This window comes from Sparus aurata, chromosome 18 (assembly GCF_900880675.1).
Source record: "Sparus aurata chromosome 18, fSpaAur1.1, whole genome shotgun sequence".
In the NCBI taxonomy this organism is placed as follows: domain Eukaryota; kingdom Metazoa; phylum Chordata; class Actinopteri; order Spariformes; family Sparidae; genus Sparus; species Sparus aurata.
In genome coordinates, this window is record NC_044204.1 from 15,900,809 (window position 1) to 15,925,658 (window position 24,850).

Here is a 24,850-nt window from a genome sequence, read left to right on the forward strand (position 1 = left end):
TAACATCTGTATCCGATGATAAACACATCTTTCAGCTGATTTCTAAACCACCAAGCAACACATAATTTGCTTTGATTGTGATGGGCTCCATCCATCTGGGAGAGGGAATTTTTGGCATTCAACCTTCATTAGCTTTGACAGCACAGAGCACAGCAATATTCCAAAATACCAGGTGTTGCTTTGGTTATTTTTCACTTTTTTTTTGTTTTTTATCCTTTCTCCTTTTCTTTTACAGATGGTGGTAATTTTCGATCTTCCACCATGGACAGTGGCCATTTCAAGTCTTCCACTAACACAGAAAATGGTGGACATTTTAAATCCTCCCCGTTTGAGAATGAGACGGGTTCTCACCTGTCCACTTCCTCCTCCCCGTTGGCGTCCACGTCAGTTCTGACGACGCCTACTCCTGGTCTAACCACTCCCACATCTGGACTGACTACTCCCACCTTTCCGCCTGGCAGCCTATCAGGGAAGCCGATCGCAGTCCAGCAGAAGCCCACAGCGTATGTTCGACCAATGGATGGCCAGGACCAGGCGCCTAGTGACTCTCCCCAGCTTAAACCCCCTCTGGTGGCCACAGAGGGATTTAACAACAGTCAGGCGTACGTGGGAAACTCCGGGAACGTGAAGAATAAACTGCCAAAACTGAGTCTGGGCCATACAGGGGAGGTAAGAGAACAACCTGCATGACTTGGTATCTATATCAATGAATGGTGTACTGAACACTATAACACAGAAGCTGTATGTTAATGCCATGCAAAAATGTATTCAATTCAACCGAGGACCTAATACGACCATACAAGTCATTTTCTATCAATATTAAAATTTAGTAGAGTGACTGGCAGTGATCAAAATATCCTCAAATAAAGAAACTGATTCTAAACTAAATGTGGACATTTTGTAAACATGAAATTATCCTTAGATTTGATGTAGTCTTAGATTTTCTGATTACATCCAGTTGCTTACAATGATTCACCATGTATGAGACCCTCTGCATGTTTTACTTCTGGTCACACTCAATCAGTGTCATGACAACAATGTTTTTGCTTTTGACTCGAGATCTAAGCTTCTGCAGTGACATCACTAATCGCGGTGTGGTCAGAATTACAACACACAACAAAAGGGGTGTTGGCATATGCCAGTATTGACAATAACTGTGACGTCAAATTTTTTGATATTCAATAGCACACCAGCGGAGATGTTAGAGCAAAGGATCCAAGTAGTATAAAGCCTTTTGTGACTCCAGAGGAAGCTGCATGTAATCTGATAAATTACCTCCAGTAGTTGCATTGTGGGTAAAAGAAGTTCTCTGGTCTAGATTGCACTCTTATAACACTCATTTACACGCACAGCTTAGTTGGATTACGGCCATAGTTCAGGCAACTGCAATTGTCCGAGTATATATGCCAGTACCCATTTGGTGGCTCTATTACCACCAGCTGACCTCTTTATGTCACAAGCAACAACAAACTGCCTCGGCATTCGAGAAAGATGGTGTATGAAGAGCGAGACGAAGCTACATCTTTGTACATTTCATATATGGTGTACATGATACACAATCTAGATGCACAATGGTGCTACTTCTTGCAGTGATTTCGGAGGAAAGAAGCCGCCGCCGCCCTTCTACTTCCGGCTCACGGCCCTGGGAAAGAAATCTCGCACCTGCGCAGAACGCGAAATCCGATCTGATAGAATGTATACATGCAGGAGTAATGCAACTATCAATCGAATAATCTAGGTGTTTTAATTCGGCTATGAGAAATCCGATCCTGTCCGATTTGTGTCAGACTAAGGTGTATACATGCATCTTAAAAATTCGATCATAGTCGGACTAACACAGTAATTCGGTTTTCTTGAGTGTCATGTAAACACTCTGACTGTTGGACAGTCATTTGAAGAAATTTATCAGATTATTTGCAACTTGCAAGTGTTAATGCTACTTTTTTCAAATATGCAGTAGTTATCCTGAAATCCTGTAAATCCACAGTAATGTGTAAAATTGGTGGATTTACCCTTTATACGTTATATATTTACTTTATGCCTTTATTGTTCTTTTGTATAATTCTTTTTTACAGTTCTGGCTCCAGACTCCCTCCACCTCTCTACTCTACTATTTTAAGTGCATTTGATTTGCCAAAAAGAGACAAAATACACGGAAAACTAAATTCAAGATGAATTTGACTGAAAGCATTGTTTTTAAAAAAATATAGACATCGCAAAGTTATCATTAACACAAATTTGTTTGGTCATGATAATCGTAGAGTGAAAATCTGTTATCTTGACAACCTTAACTCACTGTTAATGTACATTTCAGCAAGAATAAAAAAAGGAATGCAAAAAAACAAAAGTTTTAATATATTAAAAGTTAAGACACTGTTTGGTGATCTCATACTGCACAGGCCGGAATAACAACTTCAACAAACAGAACAATTGATTTTTGCACAATCCCACGTTTACCATCATGTGAACTTTTGTTCACATATCTGATCAGTTTGCACTGAACGATCCCGCCCTGCATCATTCTTTCACTGTAACAACAAGTTTTAACACAGAATAATTACATAAAAAAAAACTCATCAGATTCTTTTGAACATAAACACCTTATGTAACTTTGTTAAGTAAAATAAATAAACATTCCTTATTTTGCATTGTTTGAATATGACAGCCAAGATGAAAAGACAGATTAATATTTGTTCACAAAGTAATTCACAAATAGATAAAATGCATTATTCCAACTTTCTTTTCGAAGGAATTAGCACTTAAATGACTGAATATAGTTTTACTTATTGAGACGTGCATTCTAAAATAAAACCCTACTTTCTTAGAGGCGCCAAACGTTACTCTGAGGATATAAATAACACCCAGCTGGTAAAAATAAACCAAAAATGAATGTCTGGTTGGGATCGTTAACTGTGACACATACTGTCTGTGCCTCTGATGTCATGGGTGTGAGTGCTTGTTTGCATTTTTCCACAACACCAACTCCCTCTCTTCCAAATCCTGCACCCTCTGTGCTGCATCGTTAAATGGTATCATGGTGAATATTCACACATTTAGCTAATTGTAATGTCAAATGAATCCGACAATAAAAACTCCTCCACGCGTCTCTCGCTCGCTCTCTGACTCACTCACTTAACTCTCCGACCTGCTCCCTCTCCCTCCCTCTATCTCTCACTCACTTTCATTTTCAAAACAGCAAGAGACACCAGGCTTGATGATGTGTGTGTGTGTGTGTCTGCGCACTGCATGTGTGTGTCTGAAACTGGTTGACAGGCGAGTAGTCATCCATATCGAGCAAGCCAGCTGTTCCTGTGCTTTGATAGAGCTAGTATGTGTGTGCGTGTGTGTGTGTGTGTGTGTGTGTGTGTGTGTGTGTGTGTGTGTGTGTGTGTGTGTGTGTGTGTGTTTGGCACTCCAAATGAGCCCGAGATGGAGCTTTGAGCATATGGCACCGAGAAGGAGAAAGCAAGGGAGACAACGGAGACAGGGACGGAATTAAAATATACTTTACTTTCAACACTTTCTTATGGGGAGAGAAAAAAGAGAGCGAGTACATTCATGGCCGTGAGTGGTTTCTTTCACTTTGTTTCACCCACACATCCATGGATGCTCCGTTATCGCCTCCTTACCGTTTAGTTTTTCACTCCTCTCATATTTATTCCGGAGAGAGTTTGTTGGAAAGGAAAATGTAAACTCAATACTGACTGAGGGGGTGGAGGAGAGGGGATACGGGAGAAAAAGGGGAGACTGATGATGAGAGATGGAGTGGGGGGAGGAGGGGATGAGGCAGGGGGAGAGTAGGGAGGGATAGAGGAAGACAATGACTGACTGATTACAGCACCTTATCATCGCTGTATTTGTTCTGGTTAGATGAGTTATTGGATGTGTTCTGCAGCTTAAACAGCAAACGGCAGCAAACAGACCGGCGCTCATTTTATGCCTGCAAACAAGGATAAAATGTGCACATTTTACCCTTTGATTGGAATGAATGTATGAACTGAAAGTTTAGCAACACAGCGAGAGTAGTTACAGTGGCAGTCCGAGTGTGTCACTTGAATCCGAAACCAATAAAATGAATTCCTGTGGAGTGAATCAGCAGGATTGATTTTCCATTTAACGGTTTTCAAATTAGTTTAGGTGCCATGAATGTGTTTGAAACACTCAATATTTGGCTCACAGTTCTGTTGTTGAGTGTTCAGTGATTTTGTGTGTGTGTTAAGACTATGTGTGAGTGTGTTTCCATGTGTCCAATAAGCCTTTAAACTGCTGTGGAAGCTTTCTGTTAGCACTATAGAATTATTGATTTGAGCTCATTATTCCCGTGTGTGTGTGTGTGCGCGCATAAGGGAGAGAGAGGCAGGGAGAGCGATACTGTAACACTATTGATCTTTTCCCAACAGCTACACTAGGATTGAATTTACTGCTGCACGCACACACACACACACACACACACAAACACGTACATGCACAACATTTACTTGTTGTCAGCAGCTCAAAGTGTGAGGTGCTGCAGGATTTTACTTTATTCAGTTTGATATATTATCATGTTGAGCTACTACTACTACTACTACTTTCATTACACAGACAAGAAACCAGCAGCATGTCGGTATGCAAAAAACCCCATGTCAGGCAAGTACAGAGGACTGTAAGGCTAACACGGGATCCCGTGACAAAAAGCCTCTGGCATTTTACATTTGGATTATTGCAGAAAATAAGCTCTATAGCAAACTAAAGGTTATGATTTTCTAAGCAAGATCCAAGCACCACAGTTGAAAAGCCAGCGCTAGGCTATAAACTTAACAACTGCTATACTACTGTAATATACTTACCATAAAGTGATCAATCTACATTTTGTACATTTGAAGTTAAAATAGTAACTAAAAAAATTCACTCAAAAAACACAATTTCTCTGTTTAAGTCAAAAGTCCATTTTGCTGATTGATTGTACTTCACTGTATAGAATAATGCACATGCAGAGTTTGACACTTTAGCTGCTGAAGTCTGATGCTTTCTCAGTGTTCAGCATAAATTCAGTTCAAAGGTTTGAACCTTTATTTAAGCCTCAAACATCATTGAGGTTTCCATGATTTACAATAACGTCAAGAAACACAAAAATACACAGAATAATACTAAGTGAAGAAAGTTGCACAGTGTTCTGAAATCATCTTTAAATCTCAGTTTAACACCTGAACATACCACCAGGATGTATCGTCACTACTTGAATAAATAATGAATAATGATCCATGGTGATTAATCGTCATGTAAATGTGGGCTATACTGAAGTACTAAGCCACTTTGTGAATGTTGTGTCCTGAGAAAGGTCTTGGCGACCTAAATGTGTGCAGGAATTCATATTTTTTGTTGGAATTTAGTTTTTGGTGATTTGATTCCCAAAACAAGTGGTGTGCGTGTTGCCTTTAACTCCGTATGGAATTTCAACAAGTGTGATGTGGGAACTTGAAACCTACAGTGCACATAAACTGTGAATGGAAACGGGACAAAAAGGAGGAGACATCTTGTGTCTAGTGTTTAACCTTTAAAGGTAAAGATATTTGCAAAGATGCTTTTAGAGATATTGGATGAATTCAATGAAGGAAAATGAGAAGATTAATAAAATGTTTTTGGTAAACTATATGAGACACAATTTATTGTTCTACGCTGAATAATTTTATATATCTTAAAATATTTACAGAGAGGATCTTTAAAGCCCCTGAAAATGGATGTTATTTATTTAGAACATTAAATATGCATTACTAAACAACTTAAATCAAAGCATCTTTGCTTATTATTTATTAAGAGTTTAACAGTCGAAACTCAGCTAATCTGATTCATCAGGACTGTGTGGGTGTGGGTTGGTCGGATTTGATGATCAACTGTCATCAGTTCCTGATTAAAATGTTCTAAATCCTGATTGGTGTGTGGAAGTACTTGTCATCATATTTTTCTGAATCAGTCCAGCGTGTTCATGTGGGACCCCTTAAATCATAGTTAATAGCTGGTCTTTTTTTCACTTTTTCTGCCAATTCAGGCTAGTGGAACAAACTGTCAAAACAAAATATACTTATACATTATTACCATTATAAAGTAAATGTGTTGGCAGACAGTTGCATATTAAGAAGTTCAGCAGACACAGGGCAACATTATCACCATTTGCAGTTGTGTTTCTGGCCCACTGATGAATGTCAGGCTAATATTCACTCTCCTTTTAGCTCTGTTTTGGTCTCCACCAATTCCTGAGAGGAATATTTGACTCTGTAGCTGCTTAATGTTCCACTTCTGTAACCAGCTAGCTGCTAACTGTGCATGTTTTCTCATGTAGTGCTGGTCAGGTAGCGTATAGTAGCTTTTTCGCTGAAAACTTTAGCTGTGAATAAAAACAGGGATGATGTGAACAGTGAAACTGAATGGAAACAGTTTAACTTTGGGCTGTAAAACCAAAACAACAAGCTGAAAGACACTCAAAGTCATGCTAGAACTGAAAGGAACTGTGGAGTGGGGTTATAATTCTCTTTGGGTTTTTTTTTTAACTCTGAGTGACCGTGTCCATATTACATGATTGATCTATTGTTCATTCATAAATCTTACTGTTTAAATGAACTGACATTAGGTCACAAAACTATAAACAAAATCAATTGTATTGTCTTTTAAAATTCACATACCGTAAAACATTCCTTTCTTATTCATTATCTTGTAAGGTTTCACAAAGTCACTTAAATTCAATAGGTTTATATTGATATTGTAATAGAATTAAAAACAAATCTTTCATCCTCAAAGGGGGGAAAGGAACAGAAGAAGACTCCAAAACACTTCAGAGAAACATTTATGCTAAAACAGAAACACTTGCTTCAAGCTGTCACTAAGATTTTAGTGACATTCAATTGCCTTCGGTCTGCACTGCATTGCTATTCAGGTAAACAACATTCAAGTCAAGTGGATGTACAAGTGTATTTGTGAGGCCCTGCCAGCGACGCTGCCAGAAGGTAAACATGGAGGTGACAGGTGACATTTCCAACAGCACTGTGACAAGTTTCATTTACATGTAGTTCAAAGTATAGAGCTGATGTAATTTCACAGTGATTTGAAGGCCTGCTGTGGTGTTTCCGTCAGGCGCGTGTAGAGGTGCACACGGCGCCTCGCCACTAATGTAGCGGTAAATAAGAAGCAGGGCAGACTTAGACCTCCAGTTAGTAATCACCACGAAGCTAACACCAACCAAATCAATTCTGCTCTCAGAGAAAGCATTCTTTCATGGCTGTTTGCATGAAAAGATCCTGCCTTTATATAACACACTGGTTTGATAAAAGTGAACGCGGGAATATATGTGTCTAAAAATGGATGTCAGCCTCAGAAGCTGGTTAAACTGAAATGGGATTGCATTGTATGACGTATAGCTTCTTGCCCTGTGAGGGCTGTTGAAATTCTATGTTTCAGCAGCAATAGATTAATGTAAAATTGCAGAATACACTTATACAATATTACAGGTTATGTAGGGACAGCTGGCAAGAAAAAATACATCTACAAGGCAGTTTGAAACCTGAAAGTGATGCAAACCAAGCTTACAATTGTTAAAATAATTTAGAATTTCCACTCCCTCAGTCAAATGCATATTCTAAAATGTGCTTTTTGTATTTTGCTCATACTTCAAATGATGATAGACAGTTGTGCTGGGATTTAACAAATCCCATGTCTTTCAGTTTTTAGACACATAAACAAAATAACAGATTTAACACAGTGCAAAATGATGCAGATGTCTCCTGAATTTGCCTGGAATATTTTAGCTGCTAACTTAAATTCTGGTAGGTTAAACCCATAATATTGAGATCTGTGTCGCTGACTGGAGGGAAAGTAACTATGAATGTGCTGAAAGGTGCTGAATGATGTCATATGCTAATTTGCATATTAATGTGCTACATCAAGGATCTTTCAGTTAGACAAGGCGTAAATCAGCATCAGCTGCACTGATTTATTTGCAGTTGCAGAGTTTAATTTGTTAAATTAAGATTCCTCTGCCATGGTCACAAGTTCAGCACATTTCTTACCAATCCAAACTGCACTTTGCAAGCTTTTTAGAATGAAAGGGTAATTTTAAAGATATTAATGTGCAAAAAATTCTGCATCAAGATTTGAACAAAAATTACTGGGCCTTTGGTATATTTCAATGGAATGTGTTCTAACATCATCCCAAAATTTTGCCAGCAATGTTCAAACCCAGAGGTGTCTGTAGTTTACAGAAGGCAACAGTTTGTCTCATTTGTTGACCTGTTACCTTAATGTCTGTAGAAGATAACATCGGAGTTAGGAAGGAAGTTGGTGAACGCGACCAAACATAACACAGTCATCTGTAATGGCTGTTGTTCTACAATAAAGACAATGCCCATGATCCTATAGCTACTTCATAATATGACCACATAACTACTACTTGTTTTCATTGTTTTGATTGCACAAAAAAAATTATATTACACAAATCAATATTTTTATATTCACAATAGATTACATTGACTATGTGTAATGTCATAGATACGGATGAAAATTTTAAGTAGTTTCTTTAATGAATAGTTGGCAGCCTTAACCATCGAATATCAATTAATCATTAGCCCCTTTTTGTTAGAAAATGCGCCACATTTGCAGCCAGGTGAAGGCTGCAATCTGCCGTCTTGACAAGATGAAAGGGAGGTGTAATATTCCTTCTTTTCAAAAAAACATATGCGTCGGAAGAATATTTATCCCCGTGATAGCAGCATCAGTTTCAAAACAACACATCGGCTAAACTCTGACCTTTTCTTGCAAAATACCATCTTTCATAGTCCCCGTGACCTGATTATTGATGAATCTCTCGGCTGTGATGGTTAACATCTCCCAGATCTCAGCGACTTTCCATTTGCTCATCTTTACGTCCGTTTATGAAGTGATGAACTGACTGCTGTGATCAGCTGTTCCCTGGTTTTAAAACTCCCGGCTGTGGGTTGCACAACAGTGCACGTCATCGACACCTCCGCCCATCTCACGCAATTGCCGGGACATCGACGACTTGGATTTACATAGCAATGGAGGTGGCAAAAAGTGTACCCTCCGAGGCGTCAGATTGGCGGACCAAAACAGACCCCCAATATACCTCCTTCTGTCTAAACCCGCAGACCTAGCCGCAAAAAGGACAGCTAAATTGGCCATGCTGCTGCCCAGTATAAAAACGGCTGATAATAACGTTTGACGTTCTTCTATCAGAAAATTGTTTAAAACCACTGACTTGATGATTGGTTTGGTGCAAAAGAAGAGTAGGCTACATAAGAACTTAACAGAACAGATAAAGTGAACATAAAGTTACTTGAATGATAAACTAAATCACATTTAATAATGACTTCATTTTAATTTTAAGATTCTGTCTGTTGCTATTCAACAACTAACCATATCCAGTTTAAACTGAGGCCACAAAATAGCTCATTTGTGATAATATCAATTGTTGATGACAATTAAACAATACATTATTTTTAATAACACCCTCAGTCAAAGAGTTTGCGTATTAAAAATCCCCAGAATTATCCCTCAAAGCCCCGTAGTGGCTTTAAGCACTGTTCAATCATTGTTTTGGTTTTACAGCACACAGCTTGTGTGCTGTGTTGGTCCAGAAAGTGAATAACACTGACTCTAAGAGGATGTTTTTAATGCAGAATTGTGAGCACACTCCACTAAAGAATATTAAAACAGACGATAAAAATGGGAGTGTCCTTACAGAGTTTACCTACTTGCCAAGGGAAACAGCCATCAGGTTATGGCACAGATCTGAGATCATCAGAGGAGAAGATAAAGGAAAGCATTTTATCATCCCAACTAAGGGTTTTTTGATTTGAAGTGTAGGGCAGAGTCAAAAGGGAGAGATGAAGGAAAATATTGGAGAGGAAATGCAATACGGACAAAGGGTTTCTACTGACTGACTGAAATACAGCTACTGCAGTAAATGTCTGAATTAGCATGAGACCTATTCATGGAAAACTGTTTGTTTTTCAGGCAGCCTCAGAATAATTTACTCCACACTGTAGAAGTCAACAAATGCTTAAGGAAGCTTTCCCTGTTCGTACATTCATTACTGTAACCGTGCAGATGGATAGTCGGGCAGACACGGGGGGATAACGATGAGGTGCGAAGAGGAGGGTGTATATAAAATTACTGTGTATAGAAATACCTTCTCTGAGGAAATAAGGAGGAGGCAAGAGAATGTGGCGACGAGGGAATCGGGGATAAAATATTTCCTCACTTGCAGCAGAACTAGAAGAGAGTTACGAGGAGTCTGCCAATGCAGCAAACAGCTGGCTTCATTTGCATAATACCCATCAGGCCTCTCTTTCCCTCAGGCAGCCTGTCAACTCACGACCGAGACATACACGCATATACACACTCATGACACCACCATTCACTCTATCAGTACCTATATATGCATAGCACCTTCTAGAAACGTACTATTAGAGTAGCGATGCTGTATCAGTGAATTCAAGGCTCATCTGTGACTCAGTGGAAGCTTTTTAACGCTTTAATTTATTTGATTTTCATAAAGCAGACTAATTGCCCCTGCAGAGAGAAGGAGATGAGACGATTTTGCTTTTATGCTGATAGTAAAAAGATCATAAAATCGTCTTTTTAGAAACAAAGAATACACTCCAATGAATCAAACTACTCTTGAGCGGCTGCAGTACGATAGAGTAGAGGGTGCTTGAGGAGAAATGTTCTTTAGCCAAATCACAGAAGGGAGGTGTCCCATCAGCAAGGTGCTGCGGGGGTGTCATCTCGGCAATGAGAGAGATGACAGGGGAGCAGCCCGGGCAAGTCCCCGTTGGGTTTAACAGCTAGGATCATGTGCACAAGATGATGTGGAGATGGCAGTGCTCGGTGATAATGACTTCATGTGAAGGGTGCGGCGTCATTGTGTCATGTAATGTGACGATAAACAAGCAGCAAGAAAGCAAATAGTCAGTCAGCATCAGCCAAAACATTGCTGACAAAGTACATCGCTTAATTTCTCTTCAGATGGCTTTGTCCTAAGATAGAGCAAGTAAACACACACACACACACACTTTTATGTACATACTCGTGAGGAACCTAATTGAAATAATGCATTCCTTAGACCCTGACCTTAACCATCACAGCTAAATTCCTAACCTTTACCTAAACCTATTTATAAGCAGGAGTGAAAGTAACTATATAGATTTACTCAGATTATTTAATTAAGTTATTTTCTTGCGATTGATAATGTATGATTAAAAAAACGAATTTAATGATTATTAAAAACAATTGAGAAAAATTCTTTTTATCATTTTAAGCAGTTTTGCCTGTAATTGAGTAATATTTCAGTAATATAACTGTACTCGTACTAAGATATTGATTATCAGTACCCTTTCCACTAGGAATATCCTGCTTAGGTTATTTTTACCCCGGTCCCGATCCGAGTCTTTTAATATTTAGTATCTGCCGATACCGAGTCCTGATCCGATACTTAGCCTGAACTAATATTTTCTTAGATAAAACAGCTGCATTAAAAAAAAAGTACCTCTATCCAAGCTGTTCCTGAATAGGTTTTTTTTTATTTTGTTGAAACAAAGTATATACTTTCAAATGGCTCTTCCTTACTCTGCATATGCTATTGCAACATTGGCCTACCACCTTCCTTGTGTTAGCAGGTTAGTCTGTGATGCTGTACTGTGACAGCAGATCCCTATGTACAGCCAGCTGAAGTGTGTGAGATGCAGCCCACACTTGGTACCTCCATATCATCCATTGTTTTTTCATACATTGTCACATAAAATGACGTGGACACGTTGCTTGTCTATTTCACACGTGTTCAGCATCTCCACAATTGTCTGTTTTACATGCTCTGCTGTATTTGACCCACGAAAGTAGTGCGCATACCGGCACGTTGTAACTCGAAAGAGGAAGCAATGTAATGTAATGCTGAGATGGTAGGGCATACCAGGGATTCAAAAACTCCAGAAGATGAAGAAACCCTGACCCTCTACCACAGGGATGAGCTGGTTATCCAGAGCGATTCATTTCATTACCTTCTCCGTAGTGTTTTTGGCCATGTCGCTGTCTCAAGGGTATTTCTCTTTCCTTTTGAAATTATCCGCAAGTGTTTGCTGCTTCGGTTTCTTTGCCCGTGTTGCTTGAGTGAGCTCATTGTATTCTTTGAGTGTTTGTTTTTTATTTGCCTTATCAAATGAGTAGTATTTAATGCACCTCTTTTGTTGCCCTCTCATGAAACGGTCGTTCATATATGGATATATATATCTGATCCCTGATCGGGATGTAACGTCCGATTCCGATCGAGTCTGAAACCACGTGATCGGCCCCGATTTCCAAACACGTGATCGGATCAAGACATCCCTACTTTCCACTGATTATCACCTAACCCTTAAAACAAAGTCTTAACCTTCAAAAAGCCTTTTATAGTTCTGAGAATCGGCCAACATGTCCTCACGTTGTTCAGAACCATGGTCCTCACTATGTTGCAAGTACAAGAACTTACGAACACACACAGGCAAACACACAGTATGGTGGATTTGTATGATCGCCACAGAGCCGTTAGTTATGAAATAATGCTGTTTTTAAAACAGAGGATGATTCCAGATGAACTGTTTACCCCAAAGGATTAACAGTAGCCTATTGCTCTGTTGACTGGATTAGTCATAATGATCTGCATTGATCTCTGTCGTCACAAGAAGAGGCTGATTGTGTGTTTTATCTCCCCTCAGTGTGCTGTTATTTCATTCTGAAGTGAATTCTTCCTTAACACCATCTGATGAAAATGTCCGGCCACACAGCACTGGTGTATCTCCGGTCTGCAGTCTGAGCGGGGGGCAGGACCGAGCTCTTGACACACTGTGGCTCCCAGTGATCACTGCCCGGGGGTCACGCAGTCAATCCTTGCACTTTAACTTCAGCTTCCTCTTGGTCTGTTGGAGTGATTTGGGGGCTTAGTTGGCCGGCAGTGGCATGTACCTGATGTCATGGGTTCACACAGTCAAGACTTTAATTCATAGTTTGAAGCCTGAGTCTGTGACATTTTAATAAAGAATCCTGAGGACATGGAGGAAGTGTTCTGTAAAAGTAAAAGTTCAGAAGTACTAGCAGCAAAATATACTGGTGATACAGAAGGGCTGGTTTGGAAGCTTATATTATATAAAGTATGTGATTGATTTATTACTGATGACCCGAACATGTCAGCAGCCTTTTATTGTTGCAGCACATCTAGCTCATTTTGAAAATGTTTTTTTGTGTACTTATCCTTTTACCTCCAAATCCCAACAAGGCCCAGTTCAACCAGGACTCATTCACCAGAATAGTTCCTTAACTATTTTGAAATTTTTGAAACTCACCAAAACCAATGATCATTTATGTCAGTCTTCACAGGAACTTTCTTACTTACCCAGTTCATAATCTGAAACTTAAGACTGTGAATAAATGTAATGAAGTAAAAAATGCATTGTTTCTATTTGAAATGTGGTGAAGTGGTGGAATGATTAAATTAATAAATTACCTTAAAATGTGCTGAAACTCAGTAGATTCTGTATTTATTGTGGATAAATAGTCAATGGCTGAGGCTGCTTGTGAACAGCTAATATGACATGATACATAGAGAGGCTTTGAGTAAAATATATATCCACACTTCTAGCATTTCTTTCTGGCCCTTTATGTTCATTATACTCCACTTTATCATCTCCTCTGATCTTGCTGGAGCTGCTGGTCCTGGAAGTACATTTATTCTTTTATATGCCCACATGGTGCCACATAAAGTGGATTGCCCACTCTCCTCTAAAATATAGCTGTGTTATATTGTTCCAGTGGTAAGTCCATGTATCATGCTCTTATGAGGCTCAAGGCCACTTCACATAATTCATTGCTGAACTTAGTGTTGGACTCAAACTCTTTATGTAGTTTAATCAAACAGGGATGTCTTAATTCCTCAAGATTTCTCAAGATTATTGCCTCACTCAGAGTTCTCTTGTGTTGTTCTGCACACATTGCCGGTATGTGATGAATTGTGACATAATAAATATGATGAAATAATAATGAAATAAAATAAAACACCAATAATAAAACATCCCGGTTAATACTTATACATCATGACGAGTAAAATATAATAAATTACTATGCAACTTCATTTTAGACAATAAAAAACTGGTCCCAGTATTTCGTGGCAGCTTATGTCTGCTGCCCATAAAAATATGGTAATAAAAATCTTTATTGCTCTTGGCATTACAGAACAATACATGGAGAACCCCTACTGCTAGCTCTTTAGTATTATTCATTAGGTTCTGATACAGGCCAGTGGCTGCTCCTAACTTTGTGTATGTGTTTGTGTGTGTGTGTGTGAGTGTGTATATGACTGTGGTAGGGCCTTTTAATAAAAAATGCCCCGCTGGGCTCTGCGTTGCCAGTTTGCCAATCAGAGCATAGCCACGATATGCAAATCACACACACACACAGAGGTAAACACACACACAAGTGCACACACACATACACAGGAGGGGGTGCACGCACGCACACACACACACACACACACACACGCTAACGCACACAGTGGGAGAAGGAGTGTTTTGATCTACCAGGGCCATTACAGACATTTTAAAATCCTATGAATATAAAAAAGAGAGAGAGGGAGAAGGATGGAAGTGAGAGGAAGGAGATGAGAGAGATGGGCGAGAGAGCATCAGAGAGGGAGGGAGGGGGAGAGAGAGGGGGAGGAGAGATATGGCCGGGGAGGAAAGTGAGAGGAAACAACATTTTCTCTTCTTTTTCTGTTTATTATTAAGTTCTCGGGGAGACTGAGCGAAAGAATGCATCAGAGAGATTACACGGAAGATAGACGATTAAATGGCTCCCTCGGCCGTTCTTTGCCGATTCCTTTGCATTTTTCAGGTTTGTATATTGTTCCCTGATATTAAAGGAGTCTGGCAGCGATGAGCCTTGCCATGATTGGCGCAAAGCCTGAGATTAATGCAAAATGCTTCGGTATCAATAAACATGAAACGCAATTTGCTGATTGAACAAAAAGGCATTGTGCAATCAGAACACATGCCTTGTCATTGTTGGTCATGTGTGCATCAATTGACATCAGGAGAAAGTTACAAACTCAAACAACCATGACTGACAACTATCAAGACTGTGTTATTTGGCACATGTGATATTAGATTTAAGGCACAGAATCAAAAACAGCTTGGTCTCGGACCTTGACTTTTCCTTGGGTTTTGAGAGGAGAGGAGAGGAGAGGAGAGGAGAGGAGCTAATAGGGTGATTAGGGGGGAGGAGAGCTGCTGTTGAGAAAAAGACTTTGTGTTGGATTATTTTCTCCTCTTAGGAGCTTACAGAGAACCAGTCGGTGTTTTACACCTCAGCTCTTAACACCCCCAAATCCCCTGATTTAGACTTAAACTGCACAGAGAGGGAGGAAAGGAAGAAGGGAGCATGAGCAGGAGAGGAGGAAAGAAAGAAAAGTGGGGGAGATAAAAAAAACAAAAAACGAAAGAGAGGGGGAAACAGAATACCAGGGCCAGAATGATGAGACAACAGAAGGGGAGTCGAGCAGGCAGATTAAAAGAGAGAAGTGTTCATTTACAGTTTATACTGTCGACTGACCACACAGTTTTTTTAATCACACAGGAAATGACATGTTTGGAATAAACAGAGGAAACAGTCAAATAAGAAACTTTCATTTGAATGATTTTTAAGTGCTCAGGTGAAAGAGTGATTTTCAAAAAGTGAGAAGTAGATGAATATTTAGGTCTTATTTCCTGCTGGTGAAGGAGAGAACAGAGGCTTTGAATGACAAAAGTGTGTAGTGTGTGTCATCCTGCGAGTGTGTGTGTGTGTGTGTGTGTGTGTGTGTGTGTGCATGTGTGTGCGTGCGTGCACCACCACGGTGTGAAATACTGCAGCAGTGCTTTTGGCTGCAGTGTAAACACACACAGCTTACCTGTGAAGTCACAAGGGTCTCACCTCATTTTATAGCTCTGTGGTTGTCAGCGTCTGGGCTGAGGGCCAACGCTGGCACCTGTGATGGTGCTGAGATGTCTCTGCTGGGTAACCTGTGCAGCTGTGGCCTGTTCTTTAACACGTTTTATGGTCCTTCTAGCAGACTGTGGAGAGAGTGACAGACAGAGGAGGAGGAACACAGTAAAGATATCGAAGTGGGACCAGGACACTGCAAACATAATGTATAGATCATAAGATATGGATTATTAATCTTCCTTCTATACAAAATCCTTTCCTTTCAGAAAGGAGTTTTAATTCTTGCAGCACTGTGCCTCTAGCTAAGTATATATCCTTGTAAGTCTTTATGTTAGCATAAAGGCCGCCAATACTTAACATTGCTTATGATCAGCTGCTTTTTAAAGCAAAACTGTGTAACTATTGAAAGCAAGGCAATTCAAAAATGCTTTACAGAAACATAGAAATACACAATCAAGGCATGAAATTGTATTTAAAGGTGCAGTATGTGAACATTCTTGTTAAAAAATCAATCAACATTATCTGTCTATAAATACAAGGAATCTCTGTCTGTCTGTGTGTGTGTGTGTGTGTGTGTGTGTATGTGTCTGTTGGTCAAATATCTCTGCGGATAAGGATCACACTGACCCGAAACGTTCAACATGGCTGCTGCGTGGTTCAGTGGTGTGCATCTTAGCATTTGTTTGGACTGCAATGATACCGTGAATAAATTATTTCATAAATGCGTTACAAATTCCGCCGAGCATTGTCCACCAGAGCAACCACAGTCACGTGTGCACCAGAGCCAATCACTGCACACCGTGGCCACGTGCGCACCAGAGCCAATCACTGCAGAGCTCAAGCCCACGACATACCTGAAGAAACAAGCGGATTTATACCTGCGGCGGTGCAAGCTGGATCGGGATTTTGCTGGCGGTTCGGTCCGTTCTGTTCTGTTCTGTGCATCTAAACTGACTGTTGTGGATTAATGAGATTAAACGGGTCCGGATCCGGAGACGCGCGGACAACAAAGTGGAATCGGAATCTGTGGATGTTCATGTGTAGCTAGCCGCTAGCTAGCTGCTAGCCGCTAGCCACACGGCCCACCTCCCGAGGCGACGGACCGGACGCATCGGCATGTCCAAAACCGGACCTAGGGTAAATAATGTCCGCCACGCTTTTTCGCGAACATCGCCGTCAGGTTTGCTTTGAGTCTGGTGCAGGAAGAAACGGTAAAAATGGGCTTTTGTCACGAAAGTGTCCATGCAGCAAGTTTGGTTGTTGAGGAACAGGAAGTTGTGGGAGGGACCTAGGCGGATGATTGACAGGCAACGACGGTCGGTGTGTAGACAGCGATATTGAGAGTTGAGAGATTTGTGACATTTAGCGTGTTTGGAGTGTATAGTTAGTGTGTTATGTACTGTTTGGTGTAGTGTGTTTAGTGTGTAGTGGAGTCGGTTTTTTGTTTAATGAGTCAGAATAATGAGGAGAAGCTGAATGTGGAGCAGGCAGTGCAGCTCTTAAGGAGCACAGGCAGACCTGAGCATTGCCTGCATTTAAATGTAAATAGTTACATATAACTTTGTACATTTTTTAAATGTATACACAAATTTAGCAAACAACAATTTATATTTGCATTATAAGTAAAAAAAAAAAATTGTTTGTTAAACATATTTGTGGTTTTCACAGTAAAAAAATCTAACTTTTTCTACTCGGATTTTATGTTTTTTTCGTGATTTTAGGTCCATTGTGTTAATACAGTATGTCAAAATGAAAAAATAACTGTACAGTCACACATGTGAGGTTGTGCTGAAAATAATGACACTAAGTAAATAGCTTTTAAGTTGAAATATAATGGCAAAATCAAAAATAGTCAAAAACAGCCAATTATACCCTGGAATATCGGATTTCACTACAAACCTAAATATCCCTGACGTCCCACCTTCAAACACAGCCTCATTTGGCCATCCATGAAAAAGCTCCTTAACCTCCCACTTTTTTTATAGGAATACACTTTTCTTACGGGCACTGCACTAGTCAACACAATTGGAAGACACTAGGAAGTCAGTTGGAGTCAACACTAACCCTAGTCCCTGAGCTACCGCCTCGACAGCTAGCTGCATGGCTAACTGAGCTAAATTGCTAACGACAGCTACAGTTAGCAGTAGTAAGTGGTTACTCTGTTGATATGCTGCCCTCTATTTGTTTGAGTATGAATTCCTCAGGTGGCCAACTCTTACATACTGCACCTTTAAACGCCAATGATAACAAAATTCAAATCAAGAAATCAAGAGTTACAGATAAAATAAGCATTTAAAAGACAATGAAAAACAAAAGCAAACAATTGAAAAGTTACAGAAAATAGAAAAAGAAAGTCATGAATCTAATTATTGGAAAGCTAAAGTAAACAGGAACATGTGAGCTCTGATTTAAATGATCTAACATTCTCAGCAGACCTCAGGTATTTGGAAAGCTTGTTCCACAGGTGCGGAGCATAGAAACAAAAAGCTGCTTAACTTCATTTGGTTTTGATTCTTGGAACACTGAGTAAAGCTGTTCCAGATGACCTGTTGGGTCTGGATGCTTCGTTATGTACAAGTAAATCGGACATGTGTTTCTGCCCGAGACTATCTACTGCTTTATAGTCAAGTAATAGGATTTTAAAATCTATCCTGATTTAAGGAACCGTGTGGGACTCTGTTAGCACCACTCCGGCGGAGCTGCAGCTGTCTGGTTGAATTTTTACTCAGACCTGTGAAGACACCATTAAAATAGTCTAACTCATGAAAATAAATGCATGAACAAATCCTTTTTCCGAATCTTGTTTCGACAGGAATTAATTCATTCTTGCTATATTTTTAAGGTGGTAATAGGTCGTTGTTGTTATGAGGCTTTCAGGATTCAAGTCAATAACTACAACAAGATTTCTGGCTTAATTTGATGATTTTAGTGCCCCTGTATTCCAGGTACACGCTGAATTTTAGTTAAATTTAGTGACAAAGTAAACATTTGCAGTTTTTCTCACTGTTCAATGGTAGACAAATTCTGGCCCATCAACTTTCTGATCTGTTCCATGCAGTTACTCAGCAACTGTAAAGGATGGTAGTCATGTGGTGACACTATTATGTAGAGTTGGATGTCATCTGCATAAGTGTGGTAGGCGATGTAGTAAAATGACATACTCTGAACAAGGGGAGCATGTTGATGTTGAAAAGAAGAGGCCCAGGAATATAGCCTTGTGGAACTCCATGTGTGATTATTGTTTGATCAGATTGATGAGCACAAAAAGCAGCGCACAATGCAGAGCTAGTTTCAGACCGACTCATTTTCACGCCCAGCTCTCACGTTGTGTGAATTGCAAATGTACCTTCTGGAGGATCACCGCAGGTAATGTCACAAGCGTGTTTCTCCCCTATCATTCAAAGTGTTATTGATCAGGATGATACTTTTTATGACCCGTCCTGCCTGATCCATGGACTTAGATCCAACCTTTTCAAGTCTAGACCCCCCAATAACAATCAGGTTGATGTTCAGGACCCCTCGCACTGGGATTTCTAACTCAAAACATGCTAGAAGTGCCAAAATGAAAGAAAGAGGGGTTGTGCACACTCACACTGTCTAAAATATGTTATTTTATTTTTTTTCTCCAACATCTTTCGACACCTGGAAATTAACTTGCAAGCCCCTTGGTGGTTCTCATTCCCAGGTTGAGACCCAGTGTTTGAAGGGACTGACTCAAGAGGGCCTTGGGAAATTGAAGGAAACTCAGGTGCCTTTCCACTTGTGTCCACACTGGTCAAATCCTCACCTTAAGATATTTGAATTGAAATGAATGAAAACAGTTCTTCATCTCACTGGCATTTTTATTTGACCATGGAGAGATCCTGTATTCTCACGCTGCTCATTCCACTTCAAAAACAACTTCATGCACTGTGCTCTGCATATTATTACAGGAGACAAATATCAACTCATCGCTTTGTACTATTTGAAAGAGTAGGCTGGGTCTCAGTAGCAACAAGAAGAGAACTACAGTACAGGCTATCATCTTTGATTTTAAACGTCTCAGACTAAAGCTGCATCTGTATATCACATCGCTTGTCAAATGTAATCTGCAGTTTATCTGAGCAGATCCCAGGACTGGTGAACTCTTACTCCACCACTAAATTCTGATCTTGGGAAGACTGTCTTCTAGTACTTTGCACAGTATAAAAAGGACACTGAAGTCTCATCCCAACAGATGAATTTAAACTATTGATTATTTACATATTTAGAGGATGTGTGTGATCGTTCTTGATGCTGTTTGTATGTGCTTATGGTCTATTTCGCCTGCTGTACTCATGTCTCTGCTGCAAAAGACACCTACCTGATTAAATATCACTTATTTCATTTTTCTTTACATCAGATGTCACAAATACATTGCAAAATTCTACTTTTAAAATAGTCAGGAAACCGATTACCAACAGCAATTTACAATATACCTGTAAATATTCTTAAAATATTCTAGAATTGGACCTGAATTTTAATTTGCCTACATTCAGATGTCGACACAACTACGAGGCTACTTCAACACACTGTTTATACCTGTAACACTGAATCATCATACGAGTTAGACATTATGATGTTCTGGACCTTTGCCTGAGGAAATTCAACAAGACTCCTTTAAATTTAAATTGAATCCCGCGCTCTACATATGCATTTAAATTAGTTTAGCGCGTCGGGCATGTGTCTTGTTATTCACCAAAGATTAATGAGCCAGGTGTTAACTGGTTGCTTGCTAGCCACTTACTAGCGAGGAGGATAAAGGAAGATGATGAGCCAACAGCTTGTCTTCTTCTGCTGAATTGTCCTCTTAATAAAACACTTCATACATCCAAGTTGCTTTGACTTTGTCTTCTATTAGCGATAAGATGCTTCGAGGTGAAAACACTACATGTGTCTAGAGAAACAAAAACTTCCAGAGACTGGTACTGTTCCACTTGTTCCCAAAATGCTAGTGGAACCCAACTGAAGTACAATAAGCCTCAAAGACTGTGCTTTGAATCAGAAATATTTGTCTAGTTTGTGGTGCTCCAGAATTACCATGCTGTTAATTTTTTCACAAGGCCAAAACTCCCACACCGCATTTCAATGGGTTGTTTTTCTTTTTAGGATGTGTAATCTGAATAAAAGTGTCCCATCACTGTAAGAAACAATAATTTTGTTGAAGTGATGCCATTAATTTTTTCGCACACAAAAAAGGATTCATTCAGTCCTCTGGGAGTTATGTATGTGTGTGCGTGGATAAACATTCAAATTGTCGGAGGAACACACGCACAGACACGCACATCTGATGCCCTATTGTACTGCGGAGGAGCCCTCCACCCTCGCACTGGTCGCCCCCCCTCTCAAGAGGCACTTATTTAGTCGGTACGCAGACGTCATGCTGAGAGCCACACACAGACGGACCACACACACAGCCAGCACAAACACACATACTCAAACACACACACACACACACACACACACACACACTCAAACACATCCTGCCAACAGAACAAATCAAATATACACAGCTTGAATTTTGCCTCTGCACACACACACACACACACACACACACACACACACACACACACACACACCTGTCAATCATTCTCTTTTTATTCTCTAAGTAAAACAGAGTGTGTGTGACCATATAAAGCCCTTTTCTTTCCATTAATATGGCTGTGTGTGTCGTGTGTGTGTTTTCAAAGGGGTTTTTCTTTTTTGGTGAATGTGTGTATGCCACATAGAGAGGGTGTGTGTGTGTGTGTGTGGGGGGGGGGGGGGGTGTTCATGTAGGAGGGTTGTGTTTACCATTAATCACAGTACTGGATCTCCCTCCCCTTGTCCTGTAATATAGATGTCATCTACAGCAATGACTCCACACGGCGGTTACTTAGCCTCAAAAGTGCTCTAAGCAGTATTGTTTATCTTAATAGAATTTAATTCAAATTTCTTCACATTGTTAAACTGTAACGTATTGTAGCTATAGATTGTATTGACAGTTTTACAGTACGGGATAATAGAACAGCTCACAGGCCTGCTGGGGACCAAACTGAATGCAGCTTTCAGAAGTTTTCTTGGAGGCTGAGCTGTTTAGGAAATAGAGGCCTGAAGTGAAGCTGGAACATCCAGGATCTGTTCCAGAAGTAACAAAACCTCATTCAAAATCACATTGACATTTGTAACATGCAAATGACTGAAAACCCAGTCTGAGAACATCACTTTACTCATCACAGTTTTTTGTGTGCTTTACTCTATATGTCAACACGATGTTGGCCCAGCTAGAGATGCCATGTATTACTCGGATGCTCGCTTTTCACTGATGTTTTAACTATTTCACTTTTGACTATAATCTCAAGGCAAAGTTAGAATAAATAACAAGAATGCCACCCAGTAGAGTCCATCCTTTTGCCAAACCCTGACAATGCTCTTTGATTCAATCAAGCCTAACCAGTAATAAATAAATCACATTTAAAGCAGCTACATCCTGATTTTTATTTGGATCCACATCAACTTTTACTCACTCATGCTGTAGATTAGGGGTTGACCAAAATATCTTTTTCAGGGCTGATGTTGATTTAAGGAGTAGAGGAGACTGAAAACTGATATTTGGGACTGATATTAATTTGCAAAGGTTCAAACAACCACTATTGGAATTAACCATTGTACAATTTACCCAAGCACTGTTCTTAAGTACAATATCAGCTACTTTACTTGAGTATTTTCATTTTATGCTACTTTATACTGTATATTTACTTTATACCTCTTCCCTACATTTATTTGTACATTTAGTAACAAGTTACTAGAGTGGGAAGATGGATGATGCATCGGAGCCAAAGTAGAACATTTTCATATTAGTTAGAGACTAGCTAACTAGTCTAAGTAGACTAGATAACGAGACTAGCTCTTGAGGCTAGGCTTTGATACGATACAAATGATTGTGATACGATACGATACGATATCATTCGTGTGGTCTATTGGTGCTGGGAGAGGCACTTAGCCCGCTTTATATGGTGCTGCTGCAGCAGTACATTTTCAGTGGAGAATGCTATGAGAAGAGGTCTAATCACCCAGAATAACAAATAAGACCTGTGTGAGAGTGCAGGGCCTTTAACTCAATTTAGCAGTTTAAAAAAACTACAATGAAAACAGCAGCAGTCGTGCAATATAAGCATGCCCTGCTAATGAAATCTAATAAATACAGAAACAATGAAGCATGATTGAACACGGGAAGTTATGAACTGACACCACACAGCAGCCGACCGTGCGGTGAAACGTCCACGTAGCAGCGGGGACTAATGGTTCTTGAAGCGGATGTTTTCACTTGTCACAGATCTGAAGTATTTTTCAGAGGAGAGCAGCCAGAAAAGATGCTGTGATGTGGAGAGAGTGAGTCGGAAAACTCTCGTTCTTGGCACGCTTGATGGTGCGCTAGGTGAAGAAATGACTCAGTGGAAGGTCAGTGCCAGTTATTGTTGTTGCTGTGGGAATAGTGCACTGTAGTTCAAATCGATGTGTGGAATCAAGCTAAGAGAAAAAAAAAAAAGTCTGCTGAAAATGCAGCGGATTGAGTCAGTTATATTTACTGAAAAGACTGACTTCTGCAAGATCAAGAACAAAGAAAGAGAAGGCTTTAAGTATTTTCAGGAGGTTAATGCTATTCACCAGTTGTTCTGTCTTTAAACATAACATTTGAGCTATCAGCCTATCAATTGTGTAGAAAACTTTTTGCTAATTTAAGTGGCTCGGCTCCAGTGGATGGATGACTCTGGGTCGTACTAATACAGATTGAAGCGTTTAGCTTGGCTAGCCGGCTCCAGGATGTGATCCATCAGAAAACAAGGCTAATGTTTTCAGCTAAACCACTCCTGGTGCAATTATATGGTCCACTGGCATTGATCATAGCTCCTCTTCTTCAATCTATTCTCCTCTATCCCTCTCTCGCCCCCTTTAATGGCTAAGTCAGTGTTAAATGTTTGATAAATGAGTTTTGAGACCGCTTTCCCATGGATTTATTAAAATTCTATAAAAACCCTCTTTTCAGTGTGTGTGCGCTTGAGGAAGAACGTGATGGAGAAAGGTAGACTATTAGACTCTTTGTGTGTGTAAGTGTGTGTGTGTGTGAGAGAGAGAGAGAGAGCGAGAGACTGTATCAAATACTCTGGTTAGAGAACAGGCTTTTTCAGACGCACAGCCCTGAGATATCACAGTGTTTGTAGCAAACAGTTGTCTATTTTCACAGACAGCAGACTTAGAGCAACACTTGAATTAATTATCATTAATTATTTAATCAATCATTACATTTTTAACATTGAGCAATATTGGCTCCAGTTTTTTTTTTAAATCCAAACCTCTTCAGAAGAGATTCTTTTCTAAAACCTGGCTTTTATCCAGCGGCTGTAAGACAGCAGAGGAGGCTGACATCACAGGGCTGTGTTTGACGTCAGTCAAACTGCGCAAACGCAGGTCAAGTGCAGGTTAACCTGTCAGCGTCTTCACAGTCTGCTACTCCCAACAGGGAATATAACGAGTCACCACAAAGTCACTAGCAGATTAAGGTGGAATATGATGGAAACGGCGCAGTACATGAGTCTGTGCTACTGAGTCAATCGTATTCTGTTAAGGGGCCAGAATAGAACTGTTTAGTTTCTAAGATAGATAGGCAATATAACTCAATGTTACACCAGGCTACATCTCAGCCTTGCTGATGTGTCCCTCAATGTATCACACAGAAACATTTTGTGTTCGAGATATGGTTTGTTGGTATCTGGTCACCTTATCTGTCACGTGACAAATGTTAATCCAGTATTCAAACTCCTTTTGACTCTGTTTCAGCCACTAACTCCTGAGAAATATG

At 39.9% G+C, this 24,850-nt stretch overlaps 1 protein-coding gene across 2 annotated transcripts in view; it reads left to right on the forward strand.

Moving 5' to 3' along the window:
• The window catches only part of aff2 (AF4/FMR2 family, member 2), a 187,230-nt gene that overhangs the window by 60,501 nt on the left and 101,879 nt on the right, over positions 1-24,850 (forward strand). For both annotated transcript variants that reach the window (XM_030396609.1, XM_030396611.1), the window contains exon 4: positions 236-669. In XM_030396609.1, coding sequence (XP_030252469.1) covers positions 236-669 — 434 coding nt within the window. The remainder of the gene's footprint in view (positions 1-235; positions 670-24,850) is intronic.